The 26,711-nt window shown below is 41.8% G+C and overlaps 2 protein-coding genes across 5 annotated transcripts in view; both read right to left on the minus strand.

Moving 5' to 3' along the window:
- Positions 1-12,657, minus strand: part of LOC111868657 — a 30,314-nt gene extending 17,657 nt beyond the window's left edge. The window contains exons 1-4 of the mRNA XM_023859520.2: positions 11,961-12,657; positions 10,740-10,829; positions 9,791-9,933; positions 112-249 (exon numbers count right to left, since the gene is read on the minus strand). Coding sequence (XP_023715288.1) covers positions 112-249; positions 9,791-9,820 — 168 coding nt within the window. The 5' untranslated portion in view covers positions 9,821-9,933; positions 10,740-10,829; positions 11,961-12,657. The remainder of the gene's footprint in view (positions 1-111; positions 250-9,790; positions 9,934-10,739; positions 10,830-11,960) is intronic.
- A 6,535-nt stretch (positions 12,658-19,192) lies between these two features.
- Positions 19,193-26,711, minus strand: part of LOC111868656 (gastrula zinc finger protein xLCGF3.1) — a 29,511-nt gene continuing 21,992 nt past the window's right edge. For 3 of the 4 annotated variants that reach the window (XM_023859517.2, XM_023859516.1, XM_023859518.1), the window contains one exon: positions 19,193-20,855. In XM_023859517.2, the coding sequence (XP_023715285.1) occupies positions 19,932-20,855 (924 nt within the window). In that variant the 3' untranslated portion in view covers positions 19,193-19,931. Of the gene's footprint in view, positions 20,856-25,783; positions 25,973-26,711 lie in introns of those variants that run through there. The other variant, XM_023859519.1, reaches the window with a different exon arrangement.

The following is a 26,711-nucleotide window of genomic DNA, read 5'->3' on the forward strand; positions in this document are numbered from 1 at the left end:
ACATGTTAACTGGTAACAAATACACTCAATCTAAGGTAGATATTCATGCATTTTATACTGAAAAACGCTTAGGTACAGACTCACATATAAAGAACTCATCTCACTCTTTACCTTGTTTACTGGGAATGTTACTGACAAAGGATCTGTGTCCTCCTTTGTGTCTGTCTGTAGACTCTGACTGTCACAAAATGTGTGGTAAGTTTCACCACATGAAACAGGCTGAAGTTCTGTGATAGTAGCCATGTTGTGCTGTAAACAAAATGATCATACCAATCACAACAGGTGGCTCAGCTTGAAACTTACATTTGTTTGATGAAATTCACGAACATGTAAAAAAAAACATATACTGTCACATATGAGAGGTTAGCGTGACATAATTGTGGGTTCTGGATTTGATGATTGGATTTATTAACACCTTTGCTTACAAGTTCTCTTAATCACACTCAAGTGTGTGTGTGTGTATATATATTGTGACGTATTGGGTGTATAACGCGACAAATAACTTCACGCCGTTGTCTGATATAGCGAGTTTATTCCGTTCGCTCGCCTTACACACACTTTACAAACATTTGCCCTTGCAGTGTTACAAATACTGCTTACAATAACTCGGCAACACTGGACTGTCTTCTCTGGCGGATGTTCCAAGACTCTCTTCTTAGACGGCTGCTATCCCAAGACTTTCTTCTAGGAAGGCTGGATGACGACTTTCTTCTAAGAAGGCTGGATGAAGACTGACTGTGCGAATGCACTGAACCCCGCTATATAACCTTGGTCGCTGCTATGCAACGAACCCTTTGTTTAACCATGGAGACTCCTGTTAGAACTACAATAGAGTGATTGTTGTTTCCTATGCAACGGTCTGTTCTAGCGTTTCCATAGAAGTGACTCTTCTGGATTCCAGACACGTTACAATATACTAGCGGTACCCGGCCACGCATTGCTGTGGCTCAGTCTTGTTAAATGGAAAAGAAAGAAAAGAGAAAGCGCACATTTCTAATATGTTTAATTTCACAATGCTTGTGGGTATACAATATTTTTTGTTGTTCCATTGTCTGTGCAGATATAGAGACTGTCTGGTTTGCTAACTCTAGAACACGCAACATATAACTGTCCATGTGAGAAGCAACCCATGTCTAGATCTAAACCGCCCAATTCTAAAGATTGGGCCTAAGCTTTCCTGATGGTGATTGCAAACGCCAATCGAATTGGGAATTGCAATCTCTTAAATTGAAACGGCACATCCGTTGGAATCATAGGAATGCGAGGAATGAGGACATCTTCACCTTTGAAAGGTCCTGTCAAAATTGTTGCTTCTACGACGTTGCTCAATAATTTTTTTACTGCAGGCTGTGTGCCGTTGCAAAGCTTTGGCTGGTTGATATTTCGCAACATGATAATTGGCACGCCTATTTTCAATTGCAGTATGTGCGGTGGCATCCCTGGCTGATCGAGTGAATTAAAAAATTCTGTTGGATAATTAACCGCTTCATCTGCTTCCACAACAGTGTCAACGGACTTGTATGTGACTGCCTCGCGTTGAATGTTAGACTGAATGATACTGTTAAGTTCACAGACGTCTTTGTTCTTGGCCGTAAGAATAGCTCATTCACTCAGCCAATCGCGATTCTTATAATTGGTTTGAATATTGGGAAATACTTTTTCAACCAATTCTTCTTTTGATGTCACTAAATTGCAGAAGTTATGAGGCAAAGAAATTCGTCCTGAGGTCAGATCAACCGGCACCTTTCCATTCCCAATTTCCAGCAATTGATGTGAGAATATCTCTGCTGATCGATCGTTTTGCTGCTGGACATGCATATTTGTAGTTAATTTTAACGTCTTTACGTGTTGCCACAAAGTAGAGTATTTCAGCAAGCACTTATTTCATCTGCTGGTGTCGATCAAGGAAATACAGGTAATGTTTGCCTGAAATCTCCTGCAAGCAATATTAATGCGTTCCCAAATGGTCTGATGTTTCCACGCAAATCTTGCAATGATCGATGAAGAGCCTCGAGCGATTTTTTGTGTGCCATTGTGCATTCATCCCAAACAATAAGTTTGCATTTCTGCAATACCTTTCCCATGCCTGATGCTTTGGAAATGTTGCACGTGGGAGTTTCAATTTCAAACCAGAATGAGCAGTTCTCCCACCTGGTAGCAACGTCGCAGCTATTCCGGACGATGCAAGAGCTAAGGCTATGTCATTTTGGGATCGAATTGCTGCCAGAATCAATCTAATTAGGAACGTTTTACCAGTTCATCCTGGCGCATCTAAGAATAAGATTTCTGCAAACCCATTATTGACAGTTTGCATTATTTGATCGTAAATGCGTTTTGCTCAAGCGTTAGCAGTAGTCAGATAATGCTGAAGGTATGCAAATATATAATACTTCAAAATTTTTTAAATTTCATATATACTCGTATTTCTGATGTTTGACTGCCTCTGTGGTCTAGTGGTCAGAGTTCCTGGCTACAAATCCAGAGGTCTGGGTTCGATTCCTGGCGCGACCAGATTTTCTGAGAAGTAGTGGGTCTGGAATGGTGTCCACTCAGCTTCGTGAGGATAATTGAGGAGCTATTTCAAAGAAACAGCAGCTCTCATCTAGAAAACCAAAATTAATGGCTGTGGGGATTCCTTGTGCTGACCACATGATACCCTCTAACTGCTAAAGTTGGCACTAACTTTGCTGACGAAGTGGCGGTTGCTCAGTCAGTATAGTTCGCTTGTGAACTGAAACCATGGAGTTTGTTTTTTGTTTTATATATTTCTGACCTCCCCCATGCATGCTGCATGTCCAAATCATCTGATCCTCAGTTACTTCAGGCTTTGTATTTGAAGATGGGTTGAAATTATGTATCTCCTTGTTATACAGTTTCCATGAGCCTCCTACCTCTTTCTGCTTCTTACATCCAATATTTCCTAACACCCTGTTCTCAAACATACTCAGTAACATATTCTTCCTTAATATCAGAACTGCACATGTGCACACACACCAAATAATGGGTACAATTATAGTTTTATATGGTTTATACATTCAACCTTCATATTGTCACATGTTTGGAATCCAGAAGAGTTACTTCCATGGAAACGCTAAAACAGACTGTTGCATAGGAAGTTAACAGCCTACAATGAGTCTCCATGGTTACGACGAATACACGGAGAGTTCCCACAGCGAAAATGCAATAACAGTGGGCCGTTGCCTGGGGCCATTATTTACTGTTATATTAATAATAGTATTTAATTCTTGTTTTTAGCATTTTCCTCAAGGGGTAGTGTAAGAGGTCTGTGTATCCAGTTTTTATATGCTGGCAATTTTTGTTCTTTAGGGTAGCACGTTGTGGGTTTTCTGTATATTTCCATTTCTATTTGTCTGTGTCTATTAAATATATTTAAATCCAGGTAAGCTAAATTTTTTAAACACTTTAAAAGTTTTAATACCAGGAAGGCTGCTGTGATTGTGAAAAGTTGAATATTGTGTACACTGTGTATTCCAGGCATTATGTGTGTATGTAATTTAGCACTCAGAACACCTATTGTGATAGTGGTTTCCGAATAAGCATTGATGTTCCCTCTGAAGATGATCTGTAAGTGTGTGTGTGTGTGTGTGTCTCTCTCTCTCTCTCTCTCAAGTCTCAATTCTGAGACAGTAAAATATGGTCGCGAGTCCCAAGGGACTCGGACCCGAGAAAGACTGCGCTGGCAAGAGCCAGCAGCATATACAAAAGACAGACCCGTCCTCTCGTCAGAGAAGGCGCCCCACAGAAACAAGACCGTAATTGTCAAACGATAATAATTAATATGTGGTCATGAGCCCCAAATGGGACTCGACACCAAGACTTACTGACTGACTGACTGACTGACTGACCGTCAGTTGCAATGTAACTCTGACTCTGACTCTGACTCTGAGATAAGAAAGACTGCACTGGCAAGGACCAGTAGCATGTATAAAAGACAGACCCGTCCTCTCGTCAGAGAGGGTGCCCCACAAAAAAACAAAACCGTAACGTTCAACAGTAATAAATATCTGATCATGAGCCCCAGACAGGGCTCAACACCAAGACTTACTGACTGACTGACCGTCAGTCACAATGTGACTTGGACTTGGACTGAAGACGAGTTAGAATTGGGATAGCTGTCGCCGAAGTCAGTTAAGATACAGCCACAGCCAAGGACAGTATAAGCATCGAAGTAGAGACAGAAGTCAAGCGATACCGGGAGTAATAATAATTGTAAGGTGTGTAAGATTGAGTGTCCAATAAAGATTCGCTAACTCCGAGGCCCACGTGAAGTTATTTGTCGCGTGACATACCCAAACACGTGACAATATATTTAGATAAAAGACAGGAAGGGAAACTGAAGTTAACTGTGCAAAGCATTTAATTTCTGTTTGTGTGCGACATTTTAACTCCAAAATATCTGAACTGTGCCACAATTTCAAAACAGGTTCCCTATCTTTATGTCATAATTTTGGCCTGCATTTTGGTGATGATACAATAACACATTGTAACGTGTTTCGTTACTGAGGATGCCGTTTGGATTGTTAATTTGTTTATTTAACAACCTACAAGTCTCAGCTACAATTAATTACAACAATGTTACGGGTTTCCACACTTTACAAACCCTACACACAACTTCTCTTCACACTGTCCTCAGTAGTCTACACATATTCACTACAGGAGCTATATAAGTGTCACTGCATTACACACTCCCAATTACTTCTCAGTTATCACAAATTATCACTGATTATCACACGTGCAGCCGGTTCTTCTTTCCGTGACTGCTGCTATACTCCAACTGCTCACTGCTGACTAACTGCTGGCTACCTCGTAACTGTCTTTGTAGGCCGTGTAGTTCTCTTATAAACCCTCAACCGGACAATGGGAAATGCCTCGCTTCCTTGTTGCCTAGTCGCCGTGTTTGCCGATAGCCTAGCTACGTTGTTGGGAGTTGTTTACGGTTATGTAGCAACTGCGACGTCCCGTGTTATGTAATGGGTACCGCTGTTTACTCGCTTTGTATAGTGACCAGCGTGCTTGGACTCTGCTCACTTCGGCTCCGCTTGGCACGTCACGGTTGGCCAGGGGGGGGGTGTCCTCCATAGCGCAATACATCACAATATACTTAGTTTTCTCTGTTTACTTCTAGACCTTACTAGTTTCAATTAAAGTGTGTGTTTTTCTTTATGGTGTCTATATCATCACCCAGTAGATTCACATCATTAGCACACAAAATAGCTGAAGTGTCCCATTTCATTTCAGTCTCACCTGGTTTTCCTGGACCTTTCTAATGGCTTATTCTAAAGTAATGTTAAAAAGGAGTGGTGATACGGCATATCCTTGTTTTAGACCATTCTGGATAAGGAAACTATCGGACAAATGTTTACCTATACAGACTTTACCATATGTTTCGTCAAAACACATTTTAATCAGCATGACTAGCTGCATGGGTACCACAAACTCTATTGGAATTTGGCTTGTTTTCTCTGCTCTGATAATTCTGAGCATCCTTCATCGAACCACGGCTTATTCTTCTTCAGTTCATATTAACCTAGACTCTCCTTGGCAGAACTTTTGATATTCTCTCTAATATGTAGTTTCCCAAGCTTTATTAGCATCAACCTCAATGTCCAAGTTTTCCAAAGCCGCAAACCTATTTCAGATTTCAACACAATACTGTTCTTTACCCTCTACCTCATCTAATTTCTTGAGACTGAGCCTCTCCATATGAACTCTGTGCATTGTTTGTTTGCTCACTGTCAGTCTTTCCCTAACCTTTGCCACCACCAGGTAGTGGTCAGTATCACAATCTGCTGCCCTGAATGATCGGACATCAATTATACTTGAATGCCGTCTCCTGTCTATCAAAATACAGTCAATCTGGCTGTGTCTCTTCCCATCAGGAGATGTCCAAGTAAATTTATAGATGTTACGATGTGGGAACATTGTACTTTTGACAGTAAGATTTTACGGTGTGGCACAGTTTACTACTCTAACTCCATTATCATTACTAATTTCGTGCAAACTCTCATTCCCAACCGTTGGTTGTAAAATCTCTTCCCTGCCTACTTGGCATTGAAATCTCATGAAAAAATTTTCATATGGTACTTTGGGAATTTATCAAATACATGTTCTAGTTCTTCACAGAACCTGTTCTTTATATCATCAATTTTATCTTCAGTTGGGGTGTGGACATTCAGAACGATGATATCACATCGACCTCTTAGTACTATGTATGACATCCTATCACTAACAAACTCTACCTTCCTAACTGCTTATATGATTTTCTATGTACAATAAAACCCGCACTCAATTCATGACTTTCATTCCCCTTTCCATTGAAAAATGAATATTCGCCTGCTGGCTTGGTGCCACCTCCATCCCATCTGACCTTCTGTAATGTCACTAAATCTAATCTATATTTTGAGATTTCTTCAGCCACTGCCCTGAGTGAACCAGCCCTATACTTCTAACATTCCAAGTACCAAATCTCATACCCATTTTCTTTCACCTAGGAAGTTTATCCACAGAATCTGTCCAAGTCTGAGGCTTCTTGAACATTTTCTTAACAAACTTATTCTTTATGGTGAGTTGTTAGCCCCACGCCCAACCCCCAAGCCGGAGGAACACCCCTTGTCAGCTGTCCACAACTGCTTATTCAATATGTTAGCAGCTTCCCTCCTTACCTGGAGGGTGTCTCCTGCATCTGCAGCATAAGGACATGCCATGTCATGGTGACAAGGGACCCACCTAACACAGAAAGTTACATTGTGCGTATCAGAATTCTAGTAACCTCTGCTCTACAGCTGACCGTTACACATGAAATGTGTTTACCGAGCTGTTGCTTAGCTATACATGTTACACATGTAATAATTTTCCTAATTTTATGGACTTTCAACTGCCTGCCACCGAGTTTTCAATGTTAATCCTGGTAACCAAGGTTCACCAATCATTTTTTTATTCTGTAATGACTGTAGCCCTTGGGAACAAGCCTTTTTTACTAGTTTCTCTAACTTGAAAACCCTAAAACTATTACACCTGAATTGAGAGTTTTATTGTCTATTACTTTACTTACTTCTTGAATAATATACACTTTACCTATTCCGTTTAGGTGGGTTGTATGATGAGCTCTACTTATGATGCTTAAGAGAAGCACTTTTACATACCTGAATCTTTTACATATCATAGTGTGACGTGTCGCGCTAGCTGGACCCCTGCCCCGGAGCTGACACGCCGAGCGGAGCTGAAGTTAGCTGAGTCCCAGCATCCTGGTAGCTATGCAATGCGAGTCAACAGCGGTGACGTCACCAAGGGGTACCGCGGTTGCTAGGCACCGCGGGTAAACAGTGGTTGCGAGAGACGACGATAGTAACAGCGGTACACAGCGTTGCTAGCACAGACTACAGTGGTGCCTATTACGTGGCCGTTTTCTGTATTGTCCGAACGAGGCTACATAAGGAGCAGCGAAGGCTATTCACAGTCAGTCCTCGAGCTACCTCCGAGTTAGTTCCAAGTTAGTTCCGAGTTAGCCAGCAACCAGTCAGTTGTATTCTGGCATTTGCAGTGTAGTATTTGCGATACTGCAGATAGCAGTAATTGTGAATCTGTAATTTGGGTGATTGTAAGTGCGAATGTGAAATAAAATTCGTTATACCAAATACGGTGTGAAGTTATTTGTCGCATTATACATCCAACATGTGACAACTGGTGTCAGAAGTGGGATTTGGACTTACACACGTGACCAACGAGATTCGAACTAAAGACACGTGACAATTTGGTGTAAGAATTAGTTACGAACTTGAACACGCCACAAGTTACAACGAGTGTTACACTATCACATGATGAAAATTGAAGTAATGCTGGAACTCCTACTGAAGGAGATGGATGCCTACGAGGCTAAAACAGATGCCGTTTTGCTGGCCATGCAGAGGATGGAGGCACGGCTAGAAGTGGAAAAGCCGGCCACAGTGGACATGAAACCTGCGGCGGCACAACAAGAAGAGGTCCCCGAAAAAATACCGGTCGAAGAGGAGATCGCCTGCCAAGAGATGGAGGCACGTCTAGAAGAAGAAGAGCCAGCCTCAGTGGACATGACACCTGAAGCGGCAAAACAACAAGAGGTACCGGTAAAAGACGCCGAAGTAATGCCGGTCGGAGAACCGAAGAAGAAAAGGCGCAGGGACCGAAACAAGCGACGAAATATGAAGAGTTCGACATGGGAAAGCTGTGGACCCCGGATGAAGTTGGCTGCCCCCTGCAGGAAGACATCCCGTCGCGCGACAGTGGCACGACGTTGCAGAAATGCCTTCAAGAGGGAAATTCCCCTGGGAACCTTTGGATGCCAGCTGAAAGAAGTGACCGCCACCGGAATAAAGATTACACGCTGTGTAAGACAGAAGCGTATGGGACAAAACAAGAATAAGGTCCCACTGAAAATCACCAAGAAATGGACGTTCAGGAAGAGACTGTGGAAAGGGCCGGAACGCAACACTGGCATCAGGAACCAAGGCCTGAGACAGCAACTACAACGCAGAAATGATGTGAAGAAACCAGACCTGAGGAAAACTGCAAGACTGCAGATCACCAAGAAAATAGCCGGATATTCTGCCGGATTATGACAAAACAAGGAATGGACCTTGTGGAGGGGACGACCCCCTCCAAAACAGAAAAAGAGACTTCGTGCAGAGGAGGAACTGGTAATGTAGAAGAACCGGCCTCCCCAGAGAGAGTGAATGTGCCATAGAATGAAAGTGATGGATGAATGGGACACAACTGGATCTTCTGGCGAGCTGATAGGAAACCGCTCGAGACGAGTTGATCTTAAGAAGGGAGCCACTGTAACGGCCGGACAACAGATGCTGCAAGAACAGCCTCCGAAGCAAAGGAACGGGGATGCACCGTTAGGCTATTCAGGACGAACAGCCTTAAGGAGGGAGCAGTGTGACGTGTCGCGCTAGCTGGACCCCTGCCCCGGAGCTGACGCGCTGAGCGGAGCCGAAGTTAGCCGAGTCCCAGCATCCTGGTAGCTATGCAACGCGAGTCAACAGCGGTGACGTCACCAAGGGGTACCGCGGTTGCTAGGCAGCGCGGGTAAACTGTGGTTGCGAGAGACGACGGTAGTAACAGCGGTACAGTGTTGCTAGCACAACGGCACCAGACTACAGTGGTGTCTATTATGTGGCCGTTTTCTGTATTGTCCGAATGAGGCTACATAAGGAGCAGCGAAGGCTATTCACAGTCAGTCCTCGAGCTACCTCCGAGTTAGTTCCAAGTTAGCTGGCAACTGGTAAGTTGTATTCTGGAATTTGCAGTGTAGTATTTGTGATACTGCAGATAGCAGTAATTGTGAATCTGTAATTTGGGTGACTGTAAGTGCGAATGTGAAATAAAATTCGCTATACCAAATACGGCGTGAAGTTATTTGTCGCGTTATACACCCAACACATGACAACATTTATGTCATTTACTTTCCTAATTTCATTATTGACTACTACTGATTCATTTATTAGATTATGCCTAGCTCAGAACTCTCCTGATATTTCCTTTGGACCTCAAGAATCTTAAGAGATACAAGCTCCTTTTCTTGGCAATTTCAGCACCAGTCAGTTCTACTGATGTCACCTTTATGCTGCTTAAATGTTAAGCAACAGAAATATGATTCAGTATCAACATGAGGGTATTCAATACAGATACGGATTATTATAAAATCTGAGTCCCAACATGGACTATCTACAGGATACAATCTACAAACATATGAAAAGCTTAAATAAAGACATCAAAATGCAGATCTCACCTCATTTTCATTCTTAACTTGCAATGGCATACATGGTGGGGCTTCCTCATTTTTCACACCAACCAGCTGATTTCCACTGTCAGAAGATGTAAGATACAGCTCACTGTTTGACTAATTTCTGATTTAATCATATCTAAGATGAGCTGCAAAATAGGGATACTTCTACAATCACTATACACTTTCAGACCATGCATATTACATGCAGAAAAGCCAGCAAAATACATGAACATGTTCACAGATTCTGGCTATTCATGGACTATGTTAACACTGAAAACATATTAACCTCTACTCCTATCTTGCAGTCAAGGGTTATCCAATGCATATCAAGTGCACAATACTGGATTACTTCAAACATGACACACATTTTACATATATTTTCCCCGTTGAAAAATTGAGGTGCATCTTAAATTTAAGGAATGTGCACCTTTCTAATTTTTCTTCCCTAAAACCCAAATTCAAAAACTGGATGTGTCTTAAATTTGCGGGTGTCTTAGATTCAAAGTAATACGGCATATACTGAGATCAAACTAAGAATGTGGTCTGCAATATCAAAATACTAGTAGATTCTTGTTACTTGTGACCACACTACCTCAGTAAACAAGTTCTAAAACAATGTGTTAAAGTTAATTTTGCTACAAATACACCCACCAATGACACCAAATTATATGCATAATTTCTAAACATATCTTTAATGTTGTGCCTAAAGCAAATCAAAAAAACTCTGGACAAAACTTGTATTGTTGAATTCTATAATGTGTGGGAAGATTTCTGGTGACTGAAACTTTCACTTTTCTAATTAAGTAGGCACCTGAGAACCTTCCACCTCACACTGACAGTTTTGTAACCAAACATTCCTAATGAATATATTAAGTAAGCCAAACTGGACACATAATGCATACAGGACAACTTTGCAAGGTTGCTTACAACCTACTATTACTATTTTACTTACATTGCAGAAGGGATGACTAGAGAAACTATGGTGCTACCCTTAATTGTGAACTGCCATCTCATCTGGATTCATAGCAATGTGATACTGGATCTGCAACGAAGAGTCAGAGCACATGCATGGGGTTATATTTACTTTAGTAGACTGTCTCCTTCTTGAGTTCTTCATAGACACAGATGCTGAAAAGTTGTTCAAATCAATGGGAAATTAGATAACTTAATATTAATACAGGTTCTGAATTTATTACACCTAATTCCAAAAACACTGGTCCATTATTCTTAACATACAAGTGCAACTCTGAACAAAACTGTATAACCAAAAAGTAAATGTAACTGATTGCATCAACAGGCTCAGGCATATGGGGCAATTATGTTTCAATTCCAAATATGTACGAACTCTCTCACTATTTAACAACGTACTTGGAAAGTGAGTACCTCTAATTGACTCAAGTTTTTCAATATACAAAATAATATTCCAATTAATAAACCGTAGGTGAAGAAAGTTAGAACAATGTTACATGAACATGAGTACCAACAATTTTTATTTAAGACCTATAACCTGCAGTTATTCCTGCCCTACATTAGACATACGTATTGACAGCAAAGTCCACAGACCGTGCACAATTATCATGGTCCAGAGCCGATATACAACCTCCACAAAGCTGTAGACATAATTTCTACCCCGGATAATGGTTAACGCGCCAGTCACGGTATCCGAGCGGTCTAAGGCATGTACTGTCTTCGCTCGCTTGGAAACCGGGATCGTGGGTTCGAATCCCACTCAGGGCATGGATGTTTAGTTTGTGTGTGCTCGTTTTTCTGTGTTTGTGTACAGGTAGAGGCCTTGCAATGAGCTGATCACCCGCCCAAGATGTCCTACCGAATGTGTAAGATTTCGAAAAACCGAAGTGAACGGAGAAGTTCATGGAGGTAGGCCTAGGCCCACTGGAGCTGTAGTGCCAAGGGAAGGAAAAATGGTTAACGCGCAGCGAAGATCCTAACCTAACATACACCACTAACTCAGCAATCAACCCAAACCAAATGAAACCGAGCCAAATAAAAACCAATTGGAAACAGCATTAACCGAGTCACCTCAACTCCAATACATCACAAATGTGAATCACTAACGTCCCTACTCCCTTATTACGATTGATGGTTTTCATGACAATGACGATTCGTATTGCGTATTTTCATGGTTTCCCAAAAAAAATGAATTACACTTCACCTTTAACAACAGCACTGAATAAACACATGGTCTTCGTCCAATTATCCCTGTTTGTTATCCTTATGTTGTCGATTTCTTCTCACATTCAAAGGAGCCAGCAGAACGAACACAAGCTAACAGCCACTGACAAACTGCATTAACTTCCTTAATTGCACGTGTGGTTTCTCTTCAGTACTTCCGCTTGATAATATCTTTTTCAAAGTAGAAAGTTACATTTCATTCGCTATTTGAACAGGCCAACAGAAGAGTTTCTCTAAATAATATCAAATGCTAACAAAAAAGCTATTAACCAAATGGTAAATTAAAACGCTTCGAAGTTACGACCGCATTACTTAAAATAAATTGTATCACGTACGATCACGTATAAATGCTGCAAACCTTTTCATTAAAAGTTCAACGAATAATGGCAAGCGGCGTTTCATAATGAGGTATGGATAGATATCTTTCACAGAACCAACGGAGCAACGGAGCCTGTAAAACGCACGCGATGTAACCATTACAGACGAAGGCCATCAAACTATCTTGGATCTTGGAGATCTTGGAAGTGTGGTTTGTCATCGCTAGGTTTGCGTGATTTATTGGTCAGAATTGCTTTCGTCAAATGTATATTTCGCACATATAACATGTTATTGAAAATTCTTCCTTTTGCACTACACACAAGTCCTCTGCCAGTACAGCCTTTACAGAGCAGATCATGCCTAACTTACATGTCTTATGCTACAAGGACAATTTAGTCACTTGAACGGTCGTAAGCTTGGCCACTGCCAGGTTTAAGCCTCTTATATTTTTTGTGTCTGGCTTCACCTTGTAGCCTACACAGTTTTGTTATATAATCGTATACATCAGTGTTTACCAACCTGTGGTCCGCGGGTCCGCGGGATAGTTTATTTTCATTAAACTTTATCTTATCATGTTCCTCACACCTGGGATATTTGCAATGTATATCTCTGGCTCTTGAGGCCCATGGTTGAAGTAAAATTTAACGGGACTGTTGGTACCGTTACTTCTTCCCTTTGTAAAGCAGAGGTGAATAACCAACGATTTGTGTAGCTTTTTCCAAGGACATTTTCTTTTGGTCGGCCCATTGCATCTCAGACCCGTGTTTCAGGGTGGACTGCTGTCCTAGTACCTGCTGTCCGACCATTCTCCCCTCCTCCCCCACCAAATCCATCCCTCTTTGGTTGGGAATAAACCTGGGACCATTGACCACGTTTCTTATTCATTTCAGTGGCAGAGCGAACAACCCGTGTTTCTTTAGTTTTTGTGCAGTGAATTTTTATAATATTATACAAGTGTGTTTTTCTCGGTGTAATATTCAGTTTTTCTGCTTTTGTTCAAATAATTGAGTTCACAACGAAACTTCTGATTTTCAGTTTGTTCACGATCTTATTTAGATATGGATCGGTGGTTAAAGTGTGGATCATTGAAACGTAAGACAGACGATAATCCGAGTGGATCTAGTGTTGTCGAAAATAGTACCAGGGCAGATAAAGTTCCTTCCCTCAAAAAATCACGCAAATATTGTCCATCTTATTTGCAAATGGGATTTTCCGTTCTGAATAAAGACGGCGAAGACAGACCACAGTGTGTTCTTTGTTGCGAAGTGTTATCGAATGAATCTATGAAGCCGTCGAAGTTGAGACGCCACCTTGAAACGAAACATGGCGAATCAGTTAATAAGCCAATAGAATATTTTCAAAATAAGAAACTGCAACTTTGTGGTTCACAGAATTTAGTTAAGGACATTGTATGTGGAACGAAAAATGAAAAGGCTGTTCTTGCCTCTTACGAAGTCGCCCTTCTGATCGCTAGAAATGGACAACGCCATACAATCGGGGAAGATTTAATTTTGCCTGCTACAAAAACGATAACAAAGAACTTGTTTAGTGAAAAACATGCCAACGAGGTGTCTCTAATATCGTTATCTGACAATACTGTGAAAAGAAGAATCGACGAGATGGCTCAAAATGTGAAAGATATTTTGCTAGAACGGTTACGTCATAGTGAATATTTTGCGTTGCAGTTGGATGAAAGCCACGATATTTCAAATAATGCTAATTTGGTAGCTTTGGTGCGATATGAACACGAAAATAAAGTTTGTGAAGATTTTTTGCTCTGTGAATCGTTACCTCTTAATACAACTGCTGAATCCCTTTTCAAAGTTGTCAATGACTTCATAACTACAAATACACTTCAATGGGAAAAATGTGTAGGTATCAGCACAGATGGTGCTCAGGCAATGTCGGGAATACATAATGGTTTGGTCGCACGTATCCAGAAAGTCGCACCTCTTGTTAAATGGACACATTGTTGCATACACCGCGAAGTATTAGCTGCACGCCGTATGCCCTCCAAAATGAAAATCGTTCTAGACGAGGCAGTAAAAATTGTCAATTTTATTAAAGCCCGTCCTCTTAACAGCCGATTATTTTCTGCGCTTTGTAATGAAATGGGAAGTGATCACGAACACTTATTATTGCACTCAGAAATCCGATGGCTGTCCCGGGGTAAGGTTTTGACGCGGTTGCTTGAGCTTCGAGACGAAGTAAGGTTGTTCCTCATAAACTCTAAATTTCAGTTAACACACTATTTAAATGATTTCGCATGGCTCTCCTCTCTTGCTTACTTGGCGGACATTTTTAACATAGTGAATACTCTTAACTCGAGCCTTCTAGGTACAGCTGTCACCGTGTTTTCTGTGCAAGACAAGATAGAGGCAACAATCAAGAAGTTAAATTTGTGGTGCAGCCGTATCGAGAAACGAAAATAAGATTCCTTGCACATGCTGAGTGATTTCATTGATTCCAGTGAACAACCCCTTTCTAGTGATGTTGCTGAAAGTATGATTGAACATATGAGGTCATTGGCGTCTCAACTACGTCTGTATTTTCCGTTTGGTCTTGAAAATAACGACTGGATGAAAAATCCCTTTGTAGACTATGAATTTGAACTTCCTTCTGCCGAGGAAGAGCAACTTATCGAGCTGTCCTGTGATTCGACGTTCAAATTGCTGTTTCCTTCGTTACCGTTACTGGCGTTTTGGTTCCAAGCTAGGTCTGTTTACCCTGACATTTCCAAAAGGGCTGTAAGACATCTGTTGCCATTTCCCACTACATATCTGTGCGAGACAACATTTTCTCATCTTGTACACATGAAAAACAGATATAGGAACAGACTTAACGTGGAGACTGATCTACGTCTGAAATTATCCAGTTTGATCCTGACATTCGAAAGTTTACGTCTGAAAAACAGCACCAGCCATCACATTAGGTGAGTGTTAAATTCATAATATTACGCCTAATTGATATGCTCGTAATCTTCCGAATATCTCCATTTATAACAGTATTTTATTGTCATAAATGACACATTTAGTGTTGTAAAATTTTAAGTTACTGCTTCATTTTTATGATATGTACTCGTAAAATTAAAAAAATTCCATTTTGGGTTTTATGGGGGCCGCGGTGAATTAACATTCGGTACAGGGGGTCCGCGGCATCAAAAAGGTTGAAGAGGACTTAGTTTCCTCAGACTGAGCAGTTTTACTGCTCGCCTTCAGCACGGCCTTTAACTTCAGTAAGGCGACTGTGTATGTGCCATATAGGGCACTAAACAGGGTCTTCCCTGTTAGGACCTGGCCGTTTTCGTCCGCCTCACTGACGATGGATGACCACTTTTCACTGTCACCCACCGAAGCTGGAGTGCACCCTGCCACGACCTCGATGCCGCGTAGTACTTGAAGGAACTGTTTCAGCTGTGCGCCTGCGTCGAGAAACTAGCCTACCAGCCGCTGGCACTGTGATTTTAGCATATGATGCTTCGTGGTCCCATGTGCCCGGTATCCCGGCATTGGGATGTCAGTCATATTTGGCACCACTGTTCTTGTCTCGTGTTCACTCACTTCAGTCTTTGAAGAACCACTATCAACAATGAATATAAATAGTAATCCAATGTCGCAGACTCCACTCTTCACTGTTCAGCTACAATCGATGCGAACATACACCTAACTGCCAATAATCTCGACCCGCAGTCTCACACACACAAGCGGTGGACAAACACTTGAACTAATGAATCAACGACCTGTGTCACTGTCGAAACCTCTGTCTCTGTCATCTGTCGCCTACGACTCGCAGGGTCACTCGTATTCATAAGGCTCCAGTACTAACCGCGTAGAAAATACCGTTTCCATGTTTTTCCTGTCTCCTTTATTCTGTGTTGATTCATTGACGTAGTAACGTGTTAAATTGCCGTTGTCTAGAAATGTACTAATAATTTTAAATTGTTAGAGATTTCGTTACTTACGTTACAAATTCTGTTAGGTTTCATTCCATTTGTACCCTCGCAAATTAACGTTTTCAACGTTAATACTGTCACGTGTTGGGCGTGTGTCACGCGACAAATAACTTCACGCCATCTTGGATCTAGCGAATTTATTCCACATTCGCTCTTACATTTACAAAATTCACAGTTTCACAATTACATCTCCTGCTCTCGGCGACTTCACGGTCCACACTGTGTCACTCCTAATCACACACTCGTCAACCGGCCATTTATACCGTTCCATGTTGCCCCGTGTTAACAGCGGTGTCCCCTGTTACGTTACTGTGGGAAGTGCTGTTACGTCACCGCGTGGAGGGGGTGTTTACTGGCCTGTTACCGTAGCAGCGGCAGCGGCTCCTATGCTGTTATGTCACCGCGGAAAGGGGGGGGGGAGGTTACTGAGCGTTGCGCCGTTCACGTCACAATACATTTCTTGGAAGAAGACAAGATTTTCATCCAGTCTCGTGGGATTGCAGGGTTTAGACTCGTTGATTGGCCGGACACAAAATGCGAGTCTGCCTTGGCATTTATATACGAAGGGCGTTCCGATTATAATGCCTTCTATTTTTTTGTGTTAATATGTAACGTCTGAGCTGGATGTTGGTTGTGTTGTAGTAAAGGTTGAACCTTCCCGCCAATGTACTGTTAGTTTGGTTGTCGTGCGAAAGATAGCGATAGCAGAGCAGTCTACCAAAATGGCGTCTGACATAGAAGTGTGTATGAAACTGAGATGTGTTATTGAATTTCTCACTGCCGAACAAATTGTACCCATTCACATCCAGCGACACTTGCTAAAGGTGTACGGAGACGATACAGTGGATGTCAGCACAGTGAGGCGGTGGGTAGTGCATTTCAACAGTGGCGAAAGTGAAGTGCACCGGGCGTCCCTGCTCAGCTGCCACCCCTCACAATGAACAGCGCCTCGATCAGTTTATCCGTACAGATCGGCAGATAACGATCAGGGAACTGTACGAATGCATTGGAAACGATGTTGGGGAAGCTGGATTATCGCAAAGTTTGTTGCTGATGGGTCCCGCAGGTGCCTACACAGGACCACAAAACTCATCGAATTGAAGTCTGTCAGGACCTGTTGCACCAGTTTGAGGCTGAAGGTGACAAGTTTATGGACAGCATCATCACCGGAGATGAGACGTGGTGTCACCACTACGAGCCGGAATCCAAAAGACAGTCCATGGAGTGCCAACATCCGGATTCCCCCCCCCCCAAAAAAAAGTTCAAGACAGCCATCGGCAGGGAAAGTGATTTGCACCGTCTTTTGAGATAGGCGGGGTGTGATTTTGTTGGATTTCCTGGAGCCTGGTGAGACTGTGAGTTCCGAACGCTACAAGATGACGCTAAGCTGAAAGCCCGAATTTCCCGAGTCAGGCCAGAGAAGCAGACAACCTTTCACTTGCAACACAACGCTAGACCCCATACCAATTTGGTGACCACCGCACACATTGCAAAGCTTGGCTGGGCTGTCCCACCACATCCACCTTATTAGCCCTGATTTAGCACCTTCAGGCTTCCATCTCTTTGGACCTATGAAAGACGGACTACGTGTGCAACATTTTCCAGATAACGATGCTGTCATTGCAGCTGTAAGAAAGTGGCTAACCTCTGCTAGCGCAGACTTTTACAGACACGACATACAGGCTCTTGTTCATTGCTGGCATAATGAATGGTGGTGATTATGTGGAAAAATAACTAAGTAGCTGAAATCTTGCTCTATTTAACTGCATTATTATGCTTTCTGTATCTGGTGTAGTTTTCATTAAAAAAATAGGAGGCATTATATACGGAACGCTCCTCATACAGTGTATTACCTCAATGTATCTAACAGGAGAAGCCAGACTTGCTGAGCTCTAGAGATGGTTTTGGTAATAGAATCAGGAATACACGTGCACTACATTGAAAAGATGTTTAGTTACATGGTTTCCTTGCAGCAGATATCTTTTTCATATTTAATCCATCTGGAAAAAAGTAATCCCTATTTGAAGAATGGATTAAATGTAAAATTACTGTATACTGGCCATCACAGTTTTCCTAAGTCCTTCCACAATAATGCCAGAAAACTACCTTAAATTAAGTCACAGCTAACTTCCAAACTGTGTATTTCAAACTCACAATTTACTAATCATCCTACAATTTCAAGCACTGCTCTCTAGATATGCAGACATTCCACAAGACGAGTATTTTCTTAGCATTGCAGAGTCAAGGCTGATTAAACCAAAGTGAACTGGCTGGGTTGCTTAAGGATGACACAGTAATGAGCATCACTTGCAGCCAATCACACTGTAATGCCAAATATTAATGAACACCATACATATGAGCCTATCTGGAGAACTTACTGGTTCCTCAGCTACTCAATAAATTTCCATATTGTGAAATGCAAGGGTTAATTACCATTTATTACCATGTCCACGGCCAGCCACATGGCCCTACCATGAGCCAGATCAGTTTAGTACACATTCTCTTCATTAAGAATACAAAATAATGAATCAGTAGTCCCAGAATCAATCTACCTTCACAACTTTCTAATAATTAATGCAACTTGTCAATCCATTTATGCAATGCCCGGTACTTTAAATGCTGAAGAGACAAAATGAACACATATTCTGGAACCACGCAGGTGAATCACTTCTTGTGGTACAGTTGTAGTGATTACGTTCTGAAACACCAAGAACAGCGCTACTGATGCAAAGTTAGTGGGGGGAAGAATGCATGGCACATTTTATGTAAAGTGAAGAAAGCATCGGTAAGAAAACTACCAATAAACAGAGATCACTTGGTCAGAGAGACCAAGTATCAACAACATTTAGGGCGCATCTCATTCAAGCAGGGGGGGATCTAACTGCACTGAATTTAAATGCACATATTAAAAATTATTATATGATTAAACTTGTTAATGCAAATTAATAATGATATCACATAATTTTATTAAAAACCATACTTAAAATTTAAACTTACATCACAATTTTCAGTTGCCTGTTCCTCTATAACGTAATCAAGATCTAAAGAATGAAGTGCTTCATACCGAATTCACTTTCTTTCATCTCGTGACACACCAGTTTCTTTGCTCTCTGATGTTTACAGTTAAAAGAGGCATGCAATTTGTTCATGATACTTTCAACTAAATCCAGTGAACTATTACTGTTCTCAACAAGCAGAATCATCACACTTAAATTTTAATGTCTTCCTGTAATTAATATACAAAGTATCCCATAGAATTATATTTTGTCTGTAATGATCAATAAAGCATAATTTTTGTTCATTTGACCAAACTGTAATAAGATACTTGAATAAACTCAATAAAAGGATGTATCAATTTGTAACTGATCAATGAATTTACTAATAGTAAATAAGGGAAGAGCATAGCAATAACTATGATGTATTAATCACTAGTTTCCACAGTTGAAGCAAACACTGTAACCTACAGAGCACATCAAGTCTGTTTACTCTCAAACAGATTCAGTGACCATTTGTACTATGGGAATGAATTCATTTCCCACATCAGTCTAAAATGTTACAAACTGCAAGCACATCAAGGATTTTGCAGCATTCTGAAAACAATCAGCATGCAGCACAGAGCAAAACTGTTTGACTTAGAGGAAGCAACATTGTGGCATGATACAGGAAACCATCCAGACTACTCTATGATTTACTACATACATCACTATGTATGCGTTCATGTCTCTTCAGATGATGTTGCAAACTGAATGACATATTACACACATCGCAGCAAAATGGCCGCTCCCCACTATGTATGAGCTGATGTTTCTTCAGAATATTCTGTCGACTGAATGACTTATTACATACATCGCAGCAAAATGGCCGCTCCCCACTATGAATGCGTTGATGTGCCTTCAGATGATGGTGCCAACTGAATGCCCTATTACATATGTTGCAGCAATATGGCCGCTCCCCACTATGTATGCGTTGATGTCTCTTCACAGCACTCTTCAAACTGAATGATTTCTTACATATGTCGCAGCAAAACGGCCGCTCCCCACTATGTATGCGTTGATGTCTCTCCAGGTCACTCTTCAAACTGAATAACTTTTTACATACATCACAGCAAAATAGTTGCTCTCCACTATGTATGTGTTCATGTGTCTTCAGTTCATGCTTCTGAGTGAATGACTTATTACAAATGTTGCAGGTAAATGGCCGCTCCCCACTATGTACACGTTGATGTGTCTTCAGATGCTGCTGCTGATTGAATGATTTATTGCACACGCTGCAGCAAAATGGGCGCTCCCCACTATGTATGCGTTGGTGTGTCTTCAGATGATGGTGCCGACTGAATGACTTACTACACACATTGCAGCAAAATGGCCTCTCCCCACTATGTATGCGCTGATGTCTCTTCAGATGATGTGGACGACAGAACGACTTACTACAAATGTCGCAGCAAAATGGCCGCTCGATACTATGTATGTGTTGATGTGTCTTCAGTTCATGCTCCCGACTGAATGACTTATCACATGTATCACAGCAAAACGGCTGCTGTCCACTATGTATGGCTTGATGTGCTCTCAGATCAAACTGCTCCTCTTGAAGTTCTGTGAATGTACTCTGGGAAATAAGAGAAAATAATATGAGAAATCCTAGCAGGAAGAGAAATGATTTTGAAACCTCAGTGCGATGAGATTATAAATGGAGGTGTGTGTGTATGCATGCATGAGAGAAAGAGAGAGCAAACCCTCACCACTTCGTGTGGGTGGGCACCTGTGGTTCCATCAGCATGTATGGCTCTTTGTGAGTGAAAAGTTAAGGTGCACTGCTATTATTTAACAAATTACAAAGTTAAATAAAACTATGCATTCGTATGGCTGTATAAGTATCTGACTAATAATGGTGGAGAGGATCCTAAAATGAAACCATAATAATGCTCAGTTAAGAAATCACAGTAAGACATGGTGCATAAAGCCTAGTGAAATCCATGACACAATACATACAAAATGACTAAACAGGAAGAATAGTACCAAGTTAGTTCCACAGATATGGCCACTCTGACACCATAAACAAATCCATGTGAGTTAGCTCCTAGGATGCCATGCAAGTGTGACTTGCAGCATAAATGGTAATGGGGACACAGCACTGTGTACAAGCAAGTGTGGGGGCACCTTGCACATATATGCATCATATGTGTTAGGCAGTGTGCCTATTCAAAGGAATGTCAATATGACTCCTTCCTTCCTGATGGAGCTGAAGGACTGCCACCCAGAAACACATGGCTCCCTGACTACAATGTGTTATTCTGGGTACTGGTCCACACATCTTGCCATGATGAGATTAGACAGTAAAGATGGCACAAACATTACTTCACAGAGGAAGACAGCTCTCCTGGCTGCTGTATTGGCAATCTCAATGCCAAGCAGAACCACTGCAACAGGCATTCAAAAAGAGTCACCTTTTTTTGGAGATGTTAAACCAGATAGCCTTGTGTGTGTGTCCATTGAGACTCTGCAAAGCAAAAGTGAGCAAGAAGGATCTCAATGCAAAGCATAATGTCACATAAAAAATGCCCTCAATATCTCAACGTGAGCATCCTTTGCTCAAAAACAAGATAACAAGGACCCACTTCATCACCCTGATTCAGATGTTTGTTTCAATGGCCATATACACTATCTTATCATACAGCTGAATTACCTTCCTCCAAAACATCTTGACCACAAGACAGATAATGCAGAATAACAGGACTACTTCAATGAGCAAGTAATTTAACAAATAGCAGACAAATCTGAAAAGTATGACAAGCAATAAATTCAGAATAGGACAACAGACATGCAGTGATAGGTCATTAACACAGAAATACACCCTGATCAAATCAGTGGGCAAAAATAATGTAGGACTGAGGTTCTGCTAGGGGTAGCAATGCAGCTACATTCATCAGGCCCTTATCAGAACTGATGACCAATACACACACAATATTGTGACGTATTTGCACTATGCAGGACACCCCTTCCCCCACCAGTGGTGATGTAACACTTTCGGAGTGTTGCCGCTGCTATGGTAATAGGCTAGTCAACACCCCTCCCCCTCCCGCAGTGACGTTACCAAGGGATGCCACAGTTGCTATTGAGCAGTAAACAACTCTCAACAGTGTTGCTAGGCAACCTGTAAAGACGATGGTATTAACAGTGGTACCTATTACGTAACTGTTTTCTGTGTTGTCCGTACCGAGGCGAAATAAGTAGCAGCGAACACTATTCAGAAGTTGAGTTGAGTTTCAATGTAGCGATCGCCGAGTTCAGTGATTATTGAGTATTGAGCCAGTTACTAGTGAGTGAGTTACTAGAGAGAGAGTAACCAGTCAATTGATGTCCATCTTTCCCCAGAGTATTTGTGATACTGCCAATGGCAGTAATGTTGAGATTGTAAATTGTGTGATTGTAAGAGCAAGTGGAATAAATTCGCTATATCAAATAAGGCGTGAATTTATTTGTCACGTGATATACACCCAACACGTGACAATATCATGCCCAGCAAGCAATCTATAGTTCTGCTTGCTCAACTTCAGAATACGAATAGATATAAAATACCATTTAATTCGCACAGTGGTGGGTGGAGTCCAGTTGGGTCCACTCGGCATGGCAGCCACTGATTGATCTACTGTACCTGCCCCGGGTGATTATGATGATGGAGAATTTGGTGCAATGAAGATTGGCAGTGGAACCCGAAGTACTTGGAGAAAACCTACCCCAGCGCCACTTTGTCCACCACAAATCCCATTTGACCAGAACCGGGTTTGAACCCAGGCCACTGCGGTGGGAAGCCAGCGACTAACCGCTTGAGCTATGGTGCAGCCTTAAAAAATACCATACTCATGGATACAGTTAGCAAGATTACATTACCAAGCAAATTACCATAATCAACAACTTTAACCACCTGTGGGAATATCCAACATGGCATACAATACAAGCCTGTCAAAACAGCTCAAAAACCTTGTCCCATATGGTCGCAGTATATTATCTTACTCGTACCATGTAACAGCTTACAACATGGTCACCCTTATCTCTGCCACTGCACCTGCCAATAAATCTCAATTTAAATTCCAAATTCTATATTGCATGGTACAGCAATCACACAGCAAGGCCACGAAGGAATTCTGAACACATTAACTATAGGAATCAGGCAGACAGTGTGCTGCAGTACAGTACCCCACATGACCCAGCACTTCATAGTAGACAGGTGAGACAGACTCGGTGGAGAGGTAGCATGTGAAAGTGATGTCTTAACACTTTACGGACCGCGCACACTTTAAAAGGTTTTTTGCTTTTAAACATGGCAGACCGTTAGCGTATAAACAGGCTTTTAGAACACGATAAGTTGCAACACACTATACATCGCTCTGGTGCCACCTACATTGCACACAACCGGCTGCTGATGCGTGATAAAACTCTGGAATGTTTAGTTAGCAGTCAGTAACTTGACCTTGCTGTTTACTTAGCTGACTACAAAGGAAAATGCTTTGCCTTCTTCAAGCTGTGTGTATCAGCCAGTAGCTAGTGGGGAGAATGAATCAAGGACAAATTCTCCTCCGATGACCTAGCTGACCTGCCTTGCAAGACGCGTAGTAATGGATTGTCATTCAGACAGCGACAGTGATGGGGGACAACAAAGAAATGTGGCCACAGACAGTAAGTGACAGTAGCTCTGACGATAATGCTGGTAATAACATTGTGCGTAGTAACATTGCGTGGACAGCAAAAAATCTAAAAAAATCTAAACCCTGATCCAAAATTGAAATACAAAGCATTTCTGATGAATGTGGCAAAGGCCTGGGTTACAGTCCAGATGGTGGCGGCAGAACCAGGGTCACACAAAGACTTAGTACAACCGGGCCCATCAACTCCCACCCCACGAAGGCCTCATGTGGACCCCCCAGGGCGACTCTTTAGTGATATGTGGAAAAATACCCTCGTGAAAATTGTGAAGAGTGAACATTCCAAGGGGAAGAATACTTCTAGGCAATGCTGTGTTCGCACAGTTCACAAAAAAAGGAGTATGTCTACATATGCAAGTTCTGTGTAATGCCACTTCACAAAGGGGAAAGTTTCCAGAAATATCACACCCTCAAGCACTTCTAGGAGCATTGGTAAGTGTTCTCCAAAAATATTAGGTCAAAAAATTAATTAGGAGATTTTATATTAATTTTTAAAGTGAACAGCGCACAAGTTAGGGTAGTATGTTTAAAAATGCCGGTCCCCAGGGTGATTTAAATATTTAAATCACCAGTCCACGAAGTATTGTGGTTTTGGGGAAAGGAAGCATGGCATCACAGTACACCACAAAGCAGAGGAATACACAACAGCTGAGAGTACTATGAGTGAAGGAGGTAATAGCAAAGCTGCATGCCTCTTGTCATAGGGTTCAGCAGGGCAAATGCTGTTAAAAATAAGCAAGTGGTGAGAAAAAGAAACCCAGTCTCCACACAGAAAGGCAGAACAACTCAAACAGACATGTAGAGGGGTCCTGGTTATCTGTGGTTAATTGTTACTGGAATTGTGCCACTTGAAGCAATCACTTGAACGGCAGATTTCCAACCATAACACGCAATGCAAACAAGAGTTAATAAGGACTGCTACATTCAAGGTTACCACAGGTGTCCATAACCTGAGAAGGTAGCATGCCATCCATGACATTTTCTGAAAGGAATCATTATGCAATAAACCAAAAAACGTCTGTTGCACTCATTCTTAACTAATGATCATACTGTATTAAAATAATAATTCTTCCACAAATAACTTTAATGTACTTTAATAACCTTAAGTTCTCAATTTTATTTCCTTTCCAAAGTAAACCATAACTTTACATTGTGCACACACACTGAAAACTGAAAGATCCTGCCTGAAGTTCTGATTCCTCCCTCAACAGTCTGCATTGTGCAAACATGTCTGGATTCAGCTAGCATTTTTGCTCGTAAAATTTCTTTACAGCATGACACGTCTTCCATTCACATTCAACCTTGGCAGAATGTTCACATGTCAGGAAAGCAAGCAGTTGAGCTCTGCAAGTCAAGTACAGTCTTAGGGAGGATGTACACCGTGGAATTGTGTGTGGTGTATGCCCTGGCTGTCTGCAGCAGGGAAAGAAAAGCTGGTCTACACAATCCAATTAGGGATGCAAGGGTGATCTGAAGCCAGCATTTGATATAGTAAGAGTGCTCCAGGAACTCTACTAGATTCTTATGTCATGAAGATACTGACACATGTATGCATGACCCTGAATGTGGATTTGGATTGGAAATTGGATTACTGCCTACTGGCACAACTCAGAATTATAAGTAATTACAGCACATCACTATCTCCACACTTTACAAATCACCACATCACACGCTAAGTCTTTTCCACCCTGCTATGTCTTCACCAGTCGTTCCCTTGTTAACGGGTACTAAGAGACAAGATTCTTCACCTTCTGCACTCAAGCCCTCTCTGAATGGCGATTCTCTTCCAACTGACTCTTTTTCTCAAAGACCCTAGTACAGAACTCACTTGGTTGCCCCAGTTGTTTTCCTTATAACTGTTCAGCACAGCACACGCAGACAATACCGGTCCTCTGTTCCACGTGTACCCACTACAGCAGGAACATGTTTACCAAGCCGTTCCCTTGCAGTGGCCGTCAATTCTTGCTTATTAAAAATCTGCTGCTTAGCAATGGATGTTGTTTCACTGTTTTGTTGCTGTTACCTAGAAACGAATGTTGTTTCAGAGACATTCACTAGCAAAAGCTGTTTCTCTGGATCCAGTTCTTGCTTTGCCCAAAATATGCCAGAATACTATGGCATAAAGACCCACTGGTAGGCAACGACCGCGAAGCAAATAACAAGACAGCAGTTGTTGCTAGGATATGGCTTGCAAGCAACAATGGAAATACTGCTGGTAGCAGTGTTTCCTATGTGGTTTGCTCAGATGCTGTATTATGCAACCAAGTTAGTGCTGTGCAGTTCAGTGGAATGAGTAGGTTGGTGAGTGAGTGAGCGAGTTAGTTAGTTACAGGACTGCTGCGGTTCAGTCCTTGTGAGCTGCTGCTGTTAGAAGCTCGTAGCTGGGGCACAGGGATAGTTTGGAAAGTAAGTGTAAGGGGAATGTCTGCTGTCGCAAGCCATTACTATACAACAGCTAGTGAAGACTGAGCTGGGTGTTAACCTTTAACGGCCGAATGTTAGATATATATGACGCAAGNCATCCCGGTTCTATTTTCATACCATCTCAAGCACCGTATATACAGAGTGTCCCAGGAGGAATGGACCAAACTTCGAGAGGGTGTTCCTTATGTTAAAGTATCCCGATATAACCCAAAACACCTATGTCCAAAGTTGAACGGTTACGGAGATAATGGCCAGAGAAGTGTCAAACTTTGACCGGTGTTACACACTTGTTGATTACAAAATACATATTAAAACTGGCAGGAATATGTGGAGTGTGG

Source organism: Cryptotermes secundus, unplaced genomic scaffold, assembly GCF_002891405.2.
Source record: "Cryptotermes secundus unplaced genomic scaffold, Csec_1.0 scaffold791, whole genome shotgun sequence".
NCBI classification, from domain to species: domain Eukaryota; kingdom Metazoa; phylum Arthropoda; class Insecta; order Blattodea; family Kalotermitidae; genus Cryptotermes; species Cryptotermes secundus.